The 15,952-nt window shown below is 32.7% G+C and overlaps 1 protein-coding gene across 4 annotated transcripts in view; it reads right to left on the minus strand.

The window, feature by feature from the left end:
- The window catches only part of LOC101899134 (homeobox protein 2), a 237,322-nt gene that overhangs the window by 7,890 nt on the left and 213,480 nt on the right, over positions 1-15,952 (minus strand). For all 4 annotated transcript variants that reach the window (XM_059119127.1, XM_059119126.1, XM_059119128.1 and 1 more), the window contains one exon: positions 812-1,415. In XM_059119127.1, the coding sequence (XP_058975110.1) occupies positions 812-1,415 (604 nt within the window). The remainder of the gene's footprint in view (positions 1-811; positions 1,416-15,952) is intronic.

The raw sequence follows: 15,952 nt of genomic DNA on the forward strand, positions 1-15,952 counted from the left end.
AGGAACTCAGGTGATTTCTTAGTTGTTTTTTCACTTTTTTTTTTTGAGAAATTTTGTATTTTGAAATTGCAGGATAAGAAAATAAAATTTCATTTTACTCCATTTTGTCTACAGTTTCGATGTTTTGGTTTTTAAAAAGGATAAATTAAGTAAAAGTCTTATTAACATCGCAAAAAAAAATCACCAAATATTTCAGATCTGGAAAAAATCGATTTTAATAAACATTTTTTCACTCAGTTTTAGATTCAAGGTTATATTTTTTCAGATCGAAGTTTGATTTAAAACCCCACCAAAATGTTCTTCACTTCGAACTCTTTTTCAATATTGACTGCTGACAGAATTATAATTCGAATCTGTTGCTTTTAGTGATCACCAACACATACCTATGCCAGGTGCGACGTGAGTGTAGTATCATCGCGACGATGTTCGAATAGAAACTAAATCGAAATGAACTTGCAACAAGGCATGAAGCACAAATTGGTCAAGTCCGGCATGGTGGTGGAGAATGGATGAGGCAGCATTTTAAATGAGATTTAATTTTTGCGTTATCTAGCTTCGGTTTTTGTTTTATTTTGGGAAATTTTTTGGCAACTATAAAACTGTCATGCTAGACTGCTTGTTGCAAGCAGAAGAAAAAGAAGAAGAAGAAGCAGATTGGATTGAACACGAGCACGCATTAACTTCAATTAGTAACTTTTAAATTAAGAAATTAATCTTTTTTTCGGGGGCATTTGGATTAGTAATGCCTGCCAGCCAATGAATAATCCGCAACACTTTTCTTTCTTTCTTTCTTTCCTTACTTCTCACTTACCTGGCTGATGAGGGGCATGATCGCTTATCGCTGATGCTTTTCAAATATTCCGATGGTTTGATGAGATGTGTAATGCCGTCCAGGGAGTTGTTGGGAAAACTGGGTGGCACAAATGGCAATACCAATTGTTTATTTACAAGATTAGGGCCATTGGGCCGTGTGGCGGAGGAGGAGGCAGACGAATTACCAGCCGCGTTATTGTTGTGACCGTATTGGGCCTGTGTCAATTCGTAGTGATCCTCAGCGGATGAGCCATAAATATGTTGCTGTTGTTGGATTTGATTGTAGTGATGATGATTTTGAGAATTCTGTGGAGCACTGCCGCCGTTGTGTAGAGTTCCCGTAACACTGCCAACGCCAGAGCTGCCGTTGTGCGGCAAATGTTGGTAATGGGATGAATTTTTGCCATAATTACCGCCACCGTTAGCGCCGTTCTGAAGTAGCTGCTGATAGCCACCATTGTTGCTGTTGTTGTTATTGTGGTAATGATGATTGTTGCCGCCACCCATATTGTTGTTATTGTTGTTAATTTCACCATTGTTGCCTGCCGACGTTGGCTGTTGCACGCTTGAGCCTCCATTAAGTAGCTTGGCTTTCTTGTTGGCTAAACAAAATTCAATTGGAAATGCAAAAAAAAAAAAAAAAGAAGAATACGAAAAGAGAGGGAGAAAGAAAAAAAAAGAAAAAAAAAAACAAAATTAATTCAGAAATTTATTTATAAGATGCAGCAGAAAGCCGTAAGCTAACGAAATTTAATCTAATTGCAAATACGAGGTGTGGTATGGAAAGTGTGGTAAATTTTAAATTTTTTTTTTATAATTTTTTGACCATAAAATATTGACTTTGGATAAAAGTATTGTAAATTAATTTCAAGTTGCTAGAAATAATATAATAAGGTATGCTAGAAACAAGAATAGTGTATTTCTGGGTCGGATGGACTTTTCTTGGAGAATTCTTATTGAAGAGAGCAAAAAATTGAGTAAAACTCCATTAACAACATATAAACGTAGACACTTCTAGAAAACTAGCCATTGTAATATACTGCTCCTAGAAAAAAGGTGGCGAGCACGGGCATAAAGGGCGAGGAAGAAACAACTTTCAGACAGAAGGACGTGGTAAGTGGAACAGATCAGAAAAGCCGGTACAAGAGGGGGGTTACCAAAATTCGTATGAAGACATGGAACATTGAGGTGGACTGATAGCTAAGTAAAATTGATGGAACACTTTCATCGACCACCTTTGGGAATGCCAATGTGGTAAGGAAACGAGCTGTCATCAGGAAAATCATGGAAGAAATCAGATTAACTTTGAGGACTACTAAGATCACTGGAAAACCAGAGGGTTAATAAGTGGGACAGATCAGAAGAAGCCGGTAAAAAAGGAGGGGGTTACCAAAATTCGTATGAAAACATGAAACATTGCGGTGGTCTGGTATCGGTAGGAAGTTTTCAAAGCCTCTAAGTAAAATTGATGTAACACTTTCATCGACCACCTGTGGGAATGCCAATGTGGTAAGGAAACGAGCTGTCAGTAGCTGTATCAGGAAAATCATGAAAGAAATCAGATTAACTTTTAGGACTACTAAGATCACTGGAAAACTAAAATTACTAAAGAAAGGGCAAAAGTCGGGCAGGGCCGAACATTTTTTGAACTGAAGTGTAGAAAAGAAGTTAGGTTCCCCCGTTCGAGCTCTTCATACTCTCTATTGAGATGAAATATTTAAGCGATATATATCTTTTTTTCTATTTTCAAAGACTTGCAACAGGGTGGTTAAAATTGTCAGAATACCAAAAGTCGATTTATGGGGGGCTATACAATGACGTGAGTCTGTATAGTCAATTTTCTGTTACAGATGTTGTTACGAACTCTAAATACCATTTTTGAAACAATTTCGGTAAAAAAAAAGAACACAAATCATTGAAATACCAAATATCGGGAGGTACAGTTATATGGGGATTATATATCAAAACTTGGACTTATATGGACAGTGGTTTGCAACATACTGGGGACACAAACTGCCAATTTACAGAAAATTCAATTTAAAACTATGACTGAAACACCAACAACACCTTAAATTGCGTGGTAGAGTTATATGAGTGCTATATACAATCATGGGCCTATGTACCCTATTTTCAATATTAAAAAATCCAGGGCCCAATACGAATTAAGAAAAAAGTGTTGTCCACCTATATTTTTTCGATCGATTGACTAAATCAACATAGAAGCTTATCATCGGAAATATATATGTTTTAGGTCTAAAATGCCTATTTCGAGTAGTACCAGCCATAGTTTGCACGCTTCCTAGTTGGTGGAGGGCACAAAAAGGCCATCTGAAAGTTTGTACTAAAAATTGTACTCAGAAGTAAAAACGTCGATAAATGTGTTGGGGTCGAACTTTTTATGCACTCCCTGCCCCTATATGAAAACTTGATGTATGATCAAAATCGGCTATCTTCAAAATCCCTAGAATTTTAAAGTCATATTTCTTGAAAGGAGTTGATCCTCCCACAGAGAACATCAAATTTCAGGAATTGGGGGTGAAAAATTCGAAATTATAATGGGGAAATAGCAAAAAAGGGACCTACGATTGGGATATTTTTGGGAAAAAACAGAAAAAAACATTTATTCCTAAAAATCGTGAGGTTATATAAAAAGGCAACGACGAAATGGTACATTTTCAGATACCTTTACTTTTTTTGTTTGGCTCACGAAGCTTGCCGAGAGGAATATGAAAATACCCGTCACAAAATCAACGGTCACACTCTTTGCCCCTGAGATAAGAACACAACAGAATGTGCAGGTCGAGGAAAATTTAATTCCGTCAACAAACTAACCCAAGATTCTAGGCGTCACATTCCGACAGCATGTTCAAGTCGTCCACGCAAACCACAGCTATCTGCGACAAAATTAAAAGTTAGAACAAGGTCCTCAAGGCGCTAGCCGGCAGTACTTGGAGTGCGGATAGGGAGATCTCGTTGACATCTTATAACGCGACCTGTGGTCAGCTATGCGGTCCCAGTGTGGTCTGCGAATACAAGTACCAGACCTGGCAAGGTGACTCCTCTTGACACCAGTAGACCATCAACATGAGGAGGCGCACGTCAGCATAAATATACGCTTTTGTTGCTGTATTTGCTTGGGAATTATTGTGGGAGTCAACCAAACCAAAATATGTTGAATACAACTCCCCCACCCAGGCGTATCAAGAAGGACATATATGATATAGAGAGGCGGGTTCAACGCTAAAGTAGAGAGTCTCTAGATCAAGAAGTCAATCAGGCAGGTCTGAGTGGCTAATATTTTTCCCAAAAGACTGATCTGGTCACTCAGTCTGGTGAAGTTCGTAGATGGGCTACATCGATCCACAATATCCTTTATACCCCCATATAACTGGATAACCGTTATATGGGGGTATAAAGGATATTGTTATCCAGATATTCGGTATTTTGATGATTTTAGCCACATTTTTCAATGGAATTGTCTGACATTCTACACAAGGATTCCTTTGTGGGTACTTTACCGCCTGTAAGAGAATTGTCTATATAGGTCCACGATATCGTATATCTCCCTTATAATGGTACCTCCCTGTATTCGGTATGTTGACGATTGTAGACACAGTTTTCAATGGAATTATCTGAAAATCCACACAAGGAGTTCCTTCTGAGTTCTTTTCCCCCTGGAAGAGTATTGTCCCTATAGTTCCACAATATCATATATTCTCCATATAACACTACCTCCCGATATTCGGTATTTTAATGATTTAACTACATTTTTGACCGGAATTGTTTAAAATTTCGTATTTTAAGGTTGAAGCTCGTAATGAGTACTGCGGAAAATTGTCTATGCATGTCTACGTCTTCGTATAGCCCACATATAACCCTTTATTCCGTATTTTGATGATATTAGCTACATCATCATCATCATGATTCATTATTCACCGGAATTGTTTCAGGTTTGATGTTATTTTATTTTTATGTTGTTTTATTTTTTTATTTTTATTATTATTTTTATTATTATTATTATTATTATTATTATTATTATTATTATTATTATTATTATTATTATTATTATTATTATTATTATTATTATTATTATTACTATTATTATTATTATTATTATTATTATTATTATTATTATTATTATTATTATTATTATTATTATTATTATTATTATTATTATTATTATTATATTATATTATTATTATTATTATTATTATTATTATTATTATTATTATTATTATTATTATTATTATTATATTATTTTATATTATATTATTTTATATATTATATTGTTATTATTATTATTATTGTTATTATTATTGTTTTTATTATTATTATTATTATTATTATTATTATTATTATTGTTATTATTATATATTATTATTATTATTATTATTATTATTATTATTATTATTATTATTATTATATTATTATTATTATTATTATTATTATTATTATTATTATTATTATTATTATTATTATTATTATTATTATTATTATTATTATTATTATTATATTATTATTATATTATTATTTATATATTATATTTATATTATATATTGTTATTATTATTGTTATTATTATTATTATGTATTATTATTATTATTATTATTATTATTATTATAATTATTATTATTATTAATTATTATTATTATTATTATTATTATTATTATTATTATTATTATTATTATTATTATTATTATTATTATTATTATTATTATTATTATTATATATTATTATTATATTATTATTATTATTATTATTATTATTATTATTATTATATTATTTATATTATATTATTTTATATTATATGTTATTATTATTATTATTGTTATTATTATGTTTATTATTATTATTATTGTATTATTATTATTATTATTATTATTATTATTATTATTATTATTATTATTATTATTATTATTATTATTATTATTATTATTATTATTATTACTATTATTATATTATTATTATATTATTTTATATTATATTATTTATTATTATTTATTATTAATACTTTTTTATATTTTTATGTTATTTTATTATTATTTAACGAAATTGTTTCAAATTTTGTATTGTTGAAGTTCGGAATCGGTACTACAGCCTATGATAAAAAATTACTTATGCAGGCCCACGTCTTCGTATTTATTTAATTTATTTAACGGTTTTCATTTAAGTGGTATTTTTCGACGATTTTATTTTGGAAATTTTCAAGATCCTTCAAAATGTTGGGGAGTTCAGCCTTACTTGATAAACCTGGAGTTGACCCAAATAACAGAATTCAAAGAATACATGTGTTGCTATTACAACAACAACGAAATGTTCTCGAAAGGCATTTGGGTTATAAACGAGTATATTTCATCCGGACATTTGGAGTCGATCTAGCCATGTCCGTCCACCTGTTCTATTTTAGAGTAATTTTGAAAATGTCAGTCATATTGAATGTATCCACTACCACTTATATAGTCAAAAAATAGTCCACTTAGGAAAGGAGCGATCGTGGAAAATATTGCTTTTCATAGCTACCACCAAAAAGTATACATTTTAAATACTAATTCTAATAAAATTTGAAGTCAGTTTTCAAACTTCTTAAAATTTCACAAATCCCATTTAAGCAGCATTTGATCTGTGCTTTTGGAGGTCACTCTTTCAGGTATCTTAACCTAAGTAATAATTGAAACTTTCATAAAAAGTTAAATTATTCCCCATTTCCCTTCAAACTTCAAACATTACTATATTTAACTAAAATAAGATCTAATGTGAAATGCAGGGAATAATGCAGTTCAATTTTTCGCACTTCCCCCAAAAAGGTGGTTTAGATGACCTCATCTGCCTTCGAAGGTAAGAAAGAAAGTAAGAAAGGAATACCCTTAGAAGTTCTTTAACATAGATTTTCTTCTACTACAGCAGACGTATACGAAGATCATGCAAATGACCTCTTTGAATAAAGACAAGTAAAAGTTACTCTCTTCTGAGAAAAACTATCCAACATTTCATTATTCTTTAGGATTTGCCTTAACCACCTCAATGCCAAAAGCATACACCCAAAATTAGTTAACCTCGTAGTTAGCCCAATTAATATGTAATTAACAGTTTTTTTGTTTTTTTTATTATTATTGTTGGTTTTAAGTTCAATGGTATTTTATGTGTTAGTCCAGCCAGCAGCTACTGGCAGCCGGAGACCTACAACAATATATGTTTGCCTTGGTTAATGGGTGTTTATAATATTCAAGTGCTACTCCAACACACACACACACACTCCTATCATGAAAGTTATATTATATTTAAGTTTACAGTAAATTAATTAAAAAATCCCCCAGTTTTCCCCCTCCCCAACACACTCGGCAAATGCATTTCTGTTTTGGCCTTTTTTCTATTTAATCCGTTGCAACTGTGGCACATTCAGCACCTCCGTTTTTTTTTTCTTTTGCAAAAAATAACTGTGTTGTCGACTGGGGGTATGGATGGCATGTGCTTCGCAAATTTGCAACAGACCGTTTGATGTTTTTCTAGATTGAATTTTGTTTGTTGTTGTTGCATTTTTTTTATTATTGGATTAAATTTATGTATGTGGTTTGTTGTTCCATAAAAAAAAACCGAAAAAAAGAGTAAATAAAGAGTTGCTAATTTATGGTATCTTGTCATGACTCAGATCGTCGCTGACTATCTTCATCAATCAGGCTAGATTGCAGTGGAAACATGTTGTTGATTATGTCTTATCGAAATGTTGATAGATCTGGAGTAGTTCATGGTTTTAGATGTTATTTTAAATGCCTTTTAATGAATGGAGGTAATGTGTAGATAATGACCATATCCATTTACAGGACACTAGAAAAGTCGACTGAATTTTACTTTATTTTTAGAATAAAAGTTCATGGAAGACCTTTAATTGATCCTCCATTCGTAGAAGGCCCCAGAAGAGACTTCTGTCTATGGAAGACCACTCTGACGTTTTGCTATCTCCTCTGAGGCCTTCTATGAATGGAGGACATCTATATATATATATATATATATATATATATATATATATATATATATATATATATATATATATATATATATATATATATATATATATATATATATATATATATATATATATATATATATATATATAAAATATATATATATATATATATATAAGAGTAGTAAAATTACTGACTGACAAATAATCAACGCCTAGACGAAATCTTGCAGAAGGGTAAGTTTTGGTGCGCAGGCATGTGATAAGGCGGTTACTTAGAAATTCGTAGTAAAAGTGTACAAAAATTAAGAAAAATATACTAAAACTTTAATACTTTGTATTGGACAAATCGAATGAGCTAGAATTTACAAATTTGGAGAAAGAGTCACTGAGGGAGTGCAGGGTAGATATAAAGGTTGGGGAAAGTTCTAAAATGGGACTAAACTTCTTTAATGGGACTACCATTTGGTATGATGTGAACGGATACAACTAAAAATTATATTTGGTATGAGAATCAAGTTCTATACTAAGTGTGCAAACTGTACTAAATATTACCAAATTTGAAACAGTTTGTTTAGGGTGAACGAATTTAGCTGACATATTACATTGGCAATGCCTCCTGGTACTAGGTTTGTGAGAAAGATGTTGTGTTGGATATATGTACCATAATTGTTCGAAAAGTACTAAGTGGCTCTAAATTGAGTATTGGAAGGGATAGAGCTGGAATTCCGAAATTTGATAGCAAGGTCTCTGTTGGTATCTGGTGGTGGTTTTGGACATGATAGTACGCATTGTTCGAAAAGTACTTAATAGTACTAATTTTCGATGGCTGTTGGTATTTAGAATTGAGGGATGTAGATTGTTTAGAATATGCGTTCTTAATGTTACTAAATTTGGAAATTTGATATGGAGGTATCTGATGGCTTCTAGGATTTGCATATGGAGACGTTGTAATTGTTTTGGACAGAAAAATGGATGTGGCTCCAGTGTGCAATGGTTTTTTTTATCGAATATCGGGGGTACCGTTGTATGTGGGCTATAGGATATCGTGGACTTATATAGACAATTCTCTTCCAGGGGTAAAGTGCTTAGAAAGAACTTCTAGTATGGATTCGTGGACAACTCCATTGAAAAATGTGGTTGAAATCATCAAAATACCGAATATAGGTTGGTACCATTATAGGGGGATATACGATATCATGGATCTATATAGGGAATACTCTTCCAGGGGGTAAATACTCAGAAGGAACTCCTTGTATGGCTACCATCGTCAAATACAGAAAATGGTGGGGGGGGGGGGGGGTACCGTTAAATGGTGGATATATAATATCGGGGACCCATATAGTCCATCTCCTAACTTAACCTGCATCTGACAAGAGACTGAGACTGTGCAAAATTGTAGCTCCCTATCTTTATTCATTTTGACTCTAGCGTGATTGCAACAGACGGACGGAGAGACAGTCTTCTATTTTTAGGCATCTTTGCGATGTATACTTTCAAAACGCCGATACACGCTTCTTCTATTAGTAGCTCTACTTTCATAATCTACTATATTTTTTTATCGAAAAAAGTTGAAGATTGTCCTACAGAGTTATTTAAATACACTGTTGATGCCAATTAATTCGTTTGTCCTTGAGTTACTAGCCATCTCTTATGGGTCGTTAATTTGACGTCTCCTCACATGGGTTTCCGTGTACCTATCCTCTTTTTTTTCCTGCACTCTTTCTATCGTCAGAAGGGTAAGATTTGTTACAGAATTTGCAGAGTCACTAAGCCAACCTCAATCTTTCTCAAGAATTAGCAAAGCTTCCACACTTCAGGTTACTTTGTGACCGCCGATTTTAACTTTTGTGGTTGCGGTCGTGGAGCTATTTACGAGACCAATGGCCTACTTATGTCCTAAATAATTCCATATCGTTCCTTCCCATCAGGTTTTGAAACAGGAGCGGATGGTAATAATTATATTCCTTTCTCACATTCTTCAAACTCTTCCTGACCTTTTTATACCCTCAGCCATATGGCTAGAGAGGGTATTTATCATTTGACACGGCCAAAACGTGCCTCATCGGTTTTTACCCTAGGTCTCTTTGGACCAAATCCGTTTCAGAACATTTGGAGTCGAACTAGCGATGTCCGTCTGTCCATCTGTCTGTCTACTGGCTGGAGCGTCCGATAACTCCTTTCAAACTATTATCAAACTTAGATCGAGTTCGGAGATTGGCAATATCTGTCCACTCCTTCTGTTGCATCCCCCAAAAGATCCAAATGTTCAAAAAAATATTTTACTGTACAGAAAGAAAAAAAATTATCCGATTTGGCTCCAATTGGGCACATTCACACACATCACAACACTTCTATCAACCCAAAGTCTGGTGCGAAGATGGAATATTTCGGTCTACTCGGTCCTCCACCAAAAAGGGTCAAAATATTGAATACTCATTAGGATCATAAAACGCGAAATTAACATCCGATTCCATTCAGACTTGGGTCATATCAATATTTCTATAAATACAAGATCTGTTAGAAAGATGGTAGAGATCGGCACATTTCTTCTACCACCCTCCCCCAAAAAGGGTCAAAGTTTTGATAAATTATAACTCTTATAAAATGTTATGCAAAAGTCTAATTATCTTCATATTTCACACATCCCATTATTTTTACTAACTCAAGAACTGCTGCGAAGTTGGGATATATCGGTCCACTGCTTCTGGTACCTCCTCCACAAAGGGTCAAAATATTGAATATCAATTAAGCCGATCATAAAACGCGAAATTAACATCAGATTTGGTACATCTCAATATTTCTATCACCACAAATATTCTATAAATAATATTTCCAGATATATCGGATATCCTGAATTTTATCTATGTAGTTTTTCCGTACATATTAGATTTCCCTATAAAACTCCTCCAAAAAAGTTTTTATATTGTCATAATTTTTAATCCAAATTCCCCAAAATATTTTTTTATAATGTACAAACAATTCATGAAACTTTGCCTTATTTGCAATAACGATTTTGAATATTAGAACAGAGTTTGGCTTGCTTGTTTGGGATACCATAGTATTTTGTTGTTGCAAAATCGTCAGGCGAAATCCCATTATTGTTGTTTTTATAAAAACAACGTTTGTTTATGAGTGGAGAACGATGGTAATGTTTACCAGGGGGTAAGGCAGGGAATACCTAGGTTTCGGAAAGAGCCACCAATCCTCATCAGTTCCCTTGTTTCTTGTCTGGGATATTCTCCCCAGAAGTTATTTAAAAAATAACTTCTATGACAAAAAACATTTTTTACCCAAGTGACGAGATCGTAAGCTCAATAGAAGAGGAACAAAAGAATTACAGAAAACTAAAATTCTTTTGGAAAATCTTCTAAATCTTACAACCGCACTTATAAACATTTACATCTTTCTCCACTTTGTTATGCTTTCGTTCAACCTGAACGAAGTAACATAACCATGTAAGTTTGTTTTGAATTTTGAATATTTTTAAGTCTAATGAAACCAAAAGAAAAAAATAGCTGTTGCTTTCAAAATTCAAATTGTGTAGTCTTATTTATTTTAATTAAAATATTTTATTTTTATTGGGACTTGAAGCTCAGTCATTAATGGGTGACAATCGAGTTCAACCATATTTGTGGTTGGGGGGAGGTGTTGAAAAAGATCATTGCATCTAACAATGAAAAAAAAAAACTAAACTAGAGCTGGAAAGAAACTGGAGATACAAGTTATGTTTGGAGGCATTGTGAAAGTTATGTTGCTGCCATGGCATAAAAACAAAACTAAAAGTGTTGCAAATGTTGCAACTATGTGTGGCATGTAAGGCATATATCAGAGTGTGTGTGTTTCATATGTTTGCATTTTAATAGATGACTTTTTTTTAAACTGTTAAAACAACTTTTCACACATTGTATGAAAAAAAAAAACAACAAATAATAACTAGTTCGCCACAATTACCCATGTGGTATCAATTTTGAGAAAATTTGCATAATCAGATGAATGAAAGGTTACTCAGAGAAGAACTCACATTGGTGTTTTGTATGTATACCTTTATGTAATCTAAATTTAAAATAAATTTATTTTTAGGGAGAAAAAATCTTTTTGGGAGAGTTTCTTGAGATAACTGACTATTGAGAGGTCATCTGAAGACATTTTATAGGATCAGTGAAGATGGAAGACTCGCGGACTAAGCACATTTTTGAGGTCTTTTACATATAGAAATGATGTGGGGATGGAACATATTATGAAGATCTTTTTTTAGATAGAAGACCTGTCAGGTGTTTTCTATTAAAATATCTGTCCATGGGTCTGATATGGATAGAAGACTTTCCAGAGGACTTTTATCAGTAAAATACCTTGCAGATGTATATGGATTTTATGGATAGAAGACCTTTCAGAGGTCTTTTTCGGTTGAAGACCTTTTGTGGCGTATTATAGATAGAGAGGAGCATTCTACGGATCTTCTAGAGATTGAAGAGTTTCAATGAATATCAGAACTTAAGAAGAATTCTTTTGTATCTCCTCCAAATTAAATAAAATAGCTTTCAGGAGCATTAAAGAGGTAAAGATATAGATAGATAATTTTTCGAAATTTCAGAAATCTTACATTAAATTTGGAACACTCGTCAGAAATCAGTAGTTAATACCACAAGTCTTGAAAAATCACAACATTCTAGAATATTATTTGACATAAAATATTAATAATGGCCCTAGAATACATTAAAACTCAAAATATTTAAAAAAAATCACACCAGATTTCATAGAAATATATATATATATTTTTTTTTTTTTGAAATCCATAAAAATATAATAAAAAAATCCAAGTCAATAGACAGCCATGGAAAGAAATATTTTGAAAAATCTGCATTGATATATAATCCTTGGAAAAATATTTGTAAACAGTCCTAATAAAAATATTTGTAACCAATCTGCGACGAAAAAATATTTGTTCAAACTCTTTGTAAACAAATGTACGTCTATAAATAATCCTTGAAAAAATATTTTTGCAAAAATACACGTTGGTAATGTTGCTTGGAAAAATAAATTAAAAGATTTAGTATTTAAAAAAAATATTTTCAAAAAGTACAGTAAGTATTAAAAAAAATCACCATGATAGATGGTCTTTGGAAGAAACTTAAAAAACCCTTGGTGGACAATCCTTGGAAATATTTTTTAAAATTCTACATCCATAGATAGTCTTTGAAAAAATATATTTTGAAAATAAACGACAATAGAAAATTTTTGAGAAATCAAAAAAAAAAAACAAGTAAGCAAAGGCTACAGTCGAGCGGGGCCGACCGTTGAATACCCTACAACACTATGATAAACCGTACAGTTTATATAGGCGAGATACTCGAAAAAATTCCACAAGATTTTGTGACAAATAATAAAAGAAAACCATCAGGTTCCGTTCTCTAATTTTCGAATAATAGCAACTTAAACTAATTTGCTCATTTCCAATTTATTGGTAGATGTTGCACGTAAATGGTCTTCCAAGATCTGGAACCAATATTTCCCAAAGACCCATAATCTCTCAGAAGTAGCAAAAGATTAACATTTATTATTGGTTTTTGACTGAAACACATCTATATGAGATACAGCCATTTGACTATATTCTGTAACGAAATCAGCGTTAACGAAATAGTCAGAAGTGCGTCTTTCCTGTATTTGCGAATTCTCCAAAAAGTCACTGGCATGGACATTTTCGTTTTTTGTCTACAAAAGTTGGCAAACTATTTCACACATTGAATATTTTTGGATGGCCATCCGAAACTGCTTGGCTTTTGCAATGTGCGGTAACCCCCATTCAAATGTGCGTGAGGATCGGGCGATAATTATGACCTGCTGACAATTTTGCAGTTTTTTGGTCCATTTCAACCCCTAAATATATAGCGATCATCTCCAAAAAGAGTAGGCATCTATTCTGACCCTCATCTTATCCCCATGCAAAATTTCGTAAGGATCGGGCCATAAATGCTATGTGTATATGATATCCTGATATCCTAACTACTTAGTTTTGTTAGCTGTAGAAAAATTACCAAATGTTTAATTCAAAATGAAAATATGCCAAAAATATGACAAAATTGAAAAAAATATGAGAAAATTTTACAAAATCAATATTTTCATCTTTAGAGAGATATTTTTATGAGATTTTTTCAGACGTTTTTTCTTTCCTGCCAAGAGGACATTCTAAACTAATGAGAACTTTCGAAATCAATTTCAAGCATATCTTCTTTGATAAACATATATATCGCACATATTTTGCTATATATCCGTTTTGTTGGATGTTAACATCAGTGTAAAGATCAAAAGTAACCTTGTCATGGCTATGTGATTTTGCCGGGATTTAAAATATTCGCGGTTTAATGAAAAATTTTGAATTTTTTCAACACAAAAGATAGGGTCTATTTTACCCGCTAAATGTTATCCGATGACCACCCAAATTGGTAGGCTTCTTCCCCGCCCTAAATTCTAGCTACATGCGAAATTCCGCGTCGATTAGTCTATAATTGCGACCTGTATAGCTTCTGCAAAATCCGACATTTTTTCAGTATTTGGTCCATTTCAACCCCTAAACATTTGGCGATCATCTCCAAAAGAAATAGGGTTCTATTCTGACCCCAGTCCCACCTCCATTCTAAATTTCGTAAAGATCGGGCCATAATTGCGACCTGTAGAGTGATTACAAATTAAAATGGACAGACGGACAGACGGACGGACGGACATACATAGCTAGATCGACTCAGCTCGGCGAGCTAGGAAGATCCATATATACTTTCCTTTGTGGGAAACCATTATTTCGAGGTGTTACATAATTTTTGGGCCAATCAAACTTATAATACCCCCAACACATAGTGTTGTAGGGTATAAAAAATAGGTAGATGGACAGTTTCCCAAAATTCTATCATATATATGTTGCCAAATATATTGAAGTAATTTGGAAATCAACTCAACATGGCTTAGTTACAGTTTGAGAGTCATTTCCATTTAGATATAACACATTTTTCTTTTTATTTGATTTGTTAGATTTTTATAAAAATTTTCAAAATAATTTTCACAACACATTCACTTTTTGTCCTCAGGGAATTTTTTTTATAGCACCATAAAAACACTTACTACGCAAATGGAAGAAATCAAATTGTGCCAAACGTAGGGTGAAATAATTTTTGCGGGAACATTTCTTTTGAGTCAACATAATGTTATTACAAAATATTTCGTTTTTTTTTTAATTAAATGAAATATTTTAAATATTTTTTGTTTTTTTTTTTTTTGTAATGCTTTAATTGTTATTGTTTTATAAGACAAACGCCAAAACACACGTTAACATAATGCCATTGACCGACCAATCCGTCCGTAATTGGAAGGCAAGCAGTTGAATAATAAAACATAAACCGGAAGTTTTTTATTTTTTATATTTGAGGATAGTTACACAGATCCCGTTGATGACGCTTTTTCGCATTGGGCTTTCGAAGCGCGGGTTGTTTGATAAGTTAACGTTGTGACGGTATCAAAGTGACTGGCAACGGTTTTGGGTGCATAATGCCACTGACACTGCCACGAAATGTTGTCCCAGCCAAAGTCGGGCTGGATGGAGTTACACAAACCAAACAAAAAGTTTGTAATACCAATGAAGCGGCAGCAGTCGCAGCAATCCCATCAGCTTAGGAAACACAACTTCACATGACAAGACAAAAATCAAAGAGAAAAACAACAAAACAACAATTGGCCACAACTATTGGCAAACATACGACGACCAATGACGACGACAACAATAAGTAGAAGAGAGTTCGAGACATTAGATGTCAAACAACTTACCACTAAAGACAGCCATATTTTAACTATCCAGCAGTAGCAGCAGCAACAGCAACAACAAATGCTATAGCATAGCTTACACTCTGCACTGTCTAAATATCCCACAGATGAGTTATATGTACATCATGACAAAACAACATTTTCGTTACCAACAATAATTATGGGTCGAAACAGGTGAATGCGAGTGAGGGTTTCAAAGTTGTGACAAAATAGTTAAAATTTGTTTGGAAACATATTTTTAGAAAATTAAAGCGATAGAAAGTCCTTGCTGAGTTATTTTTAAGAAGTCTGTGCGTACAGATGGCTCTTGGAAAAAATATTAAAAAAAAAATCCTAGTCGATGGATAGCCCTTGGTAAATATTATTAATAAG

This window comes from Musca domestica, unplaced genomic scaffold (assembly GCF_030504385.1).
Source record: "Musca domestica strain aabys unplaced genomic scaffold, Musca_domestica.polishedcontigs.V.1.1 14, whole genome shotgun sequence".
NCBI lineage: Eukaryota > Metazoa > Arthropoda > Insecta > Diptera > Muscidae > Musca > Musca domestica.